Source organism: Hippoglossus hippoglossus, chromosome 22 (genome assembly GCF_009819705.1).
Source record: "Hippoglossus hippoglossus isolate fHipHip1 chromosome 22, fHipHip1.pri, whole genome shotgun sequence".
Classification (NCBI taxonomy): Eukaryota; Metazoa; Chordata; class Actinopteri; order Pleuronectiformes; family Pleuronectidae; genus Hippoglossus; species Hippoglossus hippoglossus.
Genome location: NC_047172.1, coordinates 252,990 through 255,489, shown reverse-complemented (window position 1 = coordinate 255,489; position 2,500 = coordinate 252,990). Strand labels below are relative to the sequence as shown.

Below are 2,500 nucleotides of genomic sequence, written 5' to 3'. Positions count from 1 at the left end.
ACACAGCAGACCTGAGGAGGTGATGCAGAATGTGGAGGAGGCCTGTCGGCCGCGCCCACACGCCACATCGCTGAAGAAGTTGTTCCTGAGCTCTCCCAGCAGCCCGGAACGCCCCAGCAGAGGCACGGTGGCGTTCACCTGCAAACGAGCAGAACGGTGAGTACAACAGTCACCACACGGCTCGCTCTAATCTACACCGGCTAAGATGTGAACCTTGGAGGTCTTGGCGTGATCCAGATACCAGAACTTGACGTGGCGATTTCCAGCAGTAACAAAATAGGAGCTGTCGTCTGAGAAGGACACAGCCGTCACTTTACTGGAAACTTTATTGGCTGCAACAACGATGTTTTTCTGATAAACAGAGGAGGAGATCAGAGAAGAGGAGATCAGAGAGGAGCTGATCAGAGAGGAGGACATCAGAGAAGAAGACATCAGAGAGGAGGAGATCAGAGAGGAGGACATCATAGAGGAGCTGATCAGAGAGGAGGACATCAGAGAGGAGGACATCAGAGAGGAGGAGATCAGAGAGGAGGACATCAGAGAGAAGACATCAGAGAGGAGGAGATCAGAGAGGAGCTGATCAGAGAGGAGGACATCAGAGAGGAGGACATCAGAGAAGAAGACATCAGAGAGGAGGAGATCAGAGAGGAGGAGATCAGAGAGGAGCTGATCAGAGAAGAGGAGATCAGAGAAGAAGACATCAGAGAGGAGGAGATCTGAGAGGAGGAGATCATAGAAGAGGACATCAGAGAGGAGGAGATCAGAGAGGAGGAGATCAGAGAGGAGATCAGAGAGGAGGAGATCATAGAAGAAGACATCAGAGAGGAGGAGATCTGAGAGGAGGAGATCAGAGAGGAGGAGATCAGAGAGGAGGACATCAGAGAGGAGGAGATCAGAGAGGAGGAGATCATAGAGGAGCTGATCAGAGAGGAGGACATCAGAGAGGAGGACATCAGAGAGGAGGAGATCAGAGAGGAGGACATCAGAGAAGAAGACATCAGAGAGGAGGAGATCAGAGAGGAGGACATCAGAGATGAGGACATCAGAGAAGAAGACATCAGAGAGGAGGAGATCAGAGAGGAGCTGATCAGAGAGGAGGACATCAGAGAGGAGGACATCAGAGAAGAAGACATCAGAGAGGAGGAGATCAGAGAGGAGGAGATCAGAGAGGAGCTGATCAGAGAAGAGGAGATCAGAGAAGAAGACATCAGAGAGGAGGAGATCTGAGAGGAGGAGATCATAGAAGAGGACATCAGAGAGGAGGAGATCAGAGAGGAGATCAGAGAGGAGGAGATCATAGAAGAGGACATCAGAGAAGAAGACATCAGAGAGGAGGAGATCAGAGAGGAGGAGATCAGAGAGGAGGAGATCCGAGAGGAGATCAGAGAAGAGGAGATCAGAGAGGAGGACATCAGAGAGGAGGACATCAGAGAAGAAGACATCAGAGAGGAGGAGATCAGAGAGGAGGACATCATAGAGGAGCTGATCAGAGAGGAGGACATCAGAGAGGAGGACATCAGAGAGGAGGAGATCAGAGAGGAGGACATCAGAGAAGAAGACATCAGAGAGGAGGAGATCAGAGAGGAGCTGATCAGAGAGGAGGACATCAGAGAGGAGGACATCAGAGAAGAAGACATCAGAGAGGAGGAGATCAGAGAGGAGGAGATCAGAGAGGAGCTGATCAGAGAAGAGGAGATCAGAGAAGAAGACATCAGAGAGGAGGAGATCTGAGAGGAGGAGATCATAGAAGAGGACATCAGAGAGGAGGAGATCAGAGAGGAGATCAGAGAGGAGGAGATCAGAGAGGAGGAGATCATAGAAGAGGACATCAGAGAAGAAGACATCAGAGAGGAGGAGATCAGAGAGGAGGAGATCAGAGAGGAGGAGATCAGAGAGGAGGACATCAGAGAGGAGGAGATCCGAGAGGAGGAGATCCGAGAGGAGATCAGAGAGGAGATCAGAGAGGAGGAGATCAGAGAGGAGGACATCAGAGAGGAGGAGATCAGAGAGGAGATCAGAGAGGAGATCAGAGAGGAGGAGATCATAGAAGAAGACATCAGAGAGGAGGAGATCTGAGAGGAGGAGATCAGAGAAGAAGACATCAGAGAGGAGGAGATCAGAGAGGAGGAGATCAGAGAGGAGATCAGAGAGGAGGAGATCATAGAAGAGGACATCAGAGAAGAAGACATCAGAGAGGAGGAGATCAGAGAGGAGGACATCAGAGAGGAGGAGATCCGAGAGGAGATCAGAGAGGAGGAGATCATAGAAGAAGACATCAGAGAGGAGGAGATCAGAGAGGAGGAGATCAGAGAAGAAGACATCAGAGAGGAGGAGATCAGAGAGGAGGAGATCAGAGAAGAAGACATCAGAGAGGAGGAGATCTGAGAGGAGGAGATCAGAGAAGAAGACATCAGAGAGGAGGAGATCAGAGAGGAGGAGATCAGAGAGGAGAAGATCATAGAAGAGGACATCAGAGAAGAAGACATCAGAGAGGAGGAGA

At 50.5% G+C, this 2,500-nt stretch overlaps 1 protein-coding gene across 1 annotated transcript in view; it reads right to left on the bottom strand.

The window, feature by feature from the left end:
- mapkbp1 (mitogen-activated protein kinase binding protein 1) overlaps positions 1-2,500 on the bottom strand; it is a 30,350-nt gene that overhangs the window by 16,702 nt on the left and 11,148 nt on the right. The window contains 2 exon segments of the mRNA XM_034575802.1: positions 1-138; positions 214-351. The exon segment at positions 1-138 is cut by the window's left edge and continues 45 nt beyond it. Of these exon segments, the coding sequence (XP_034431693.1) occupies positions 1-138; positions 214-351 (276 nt within the window).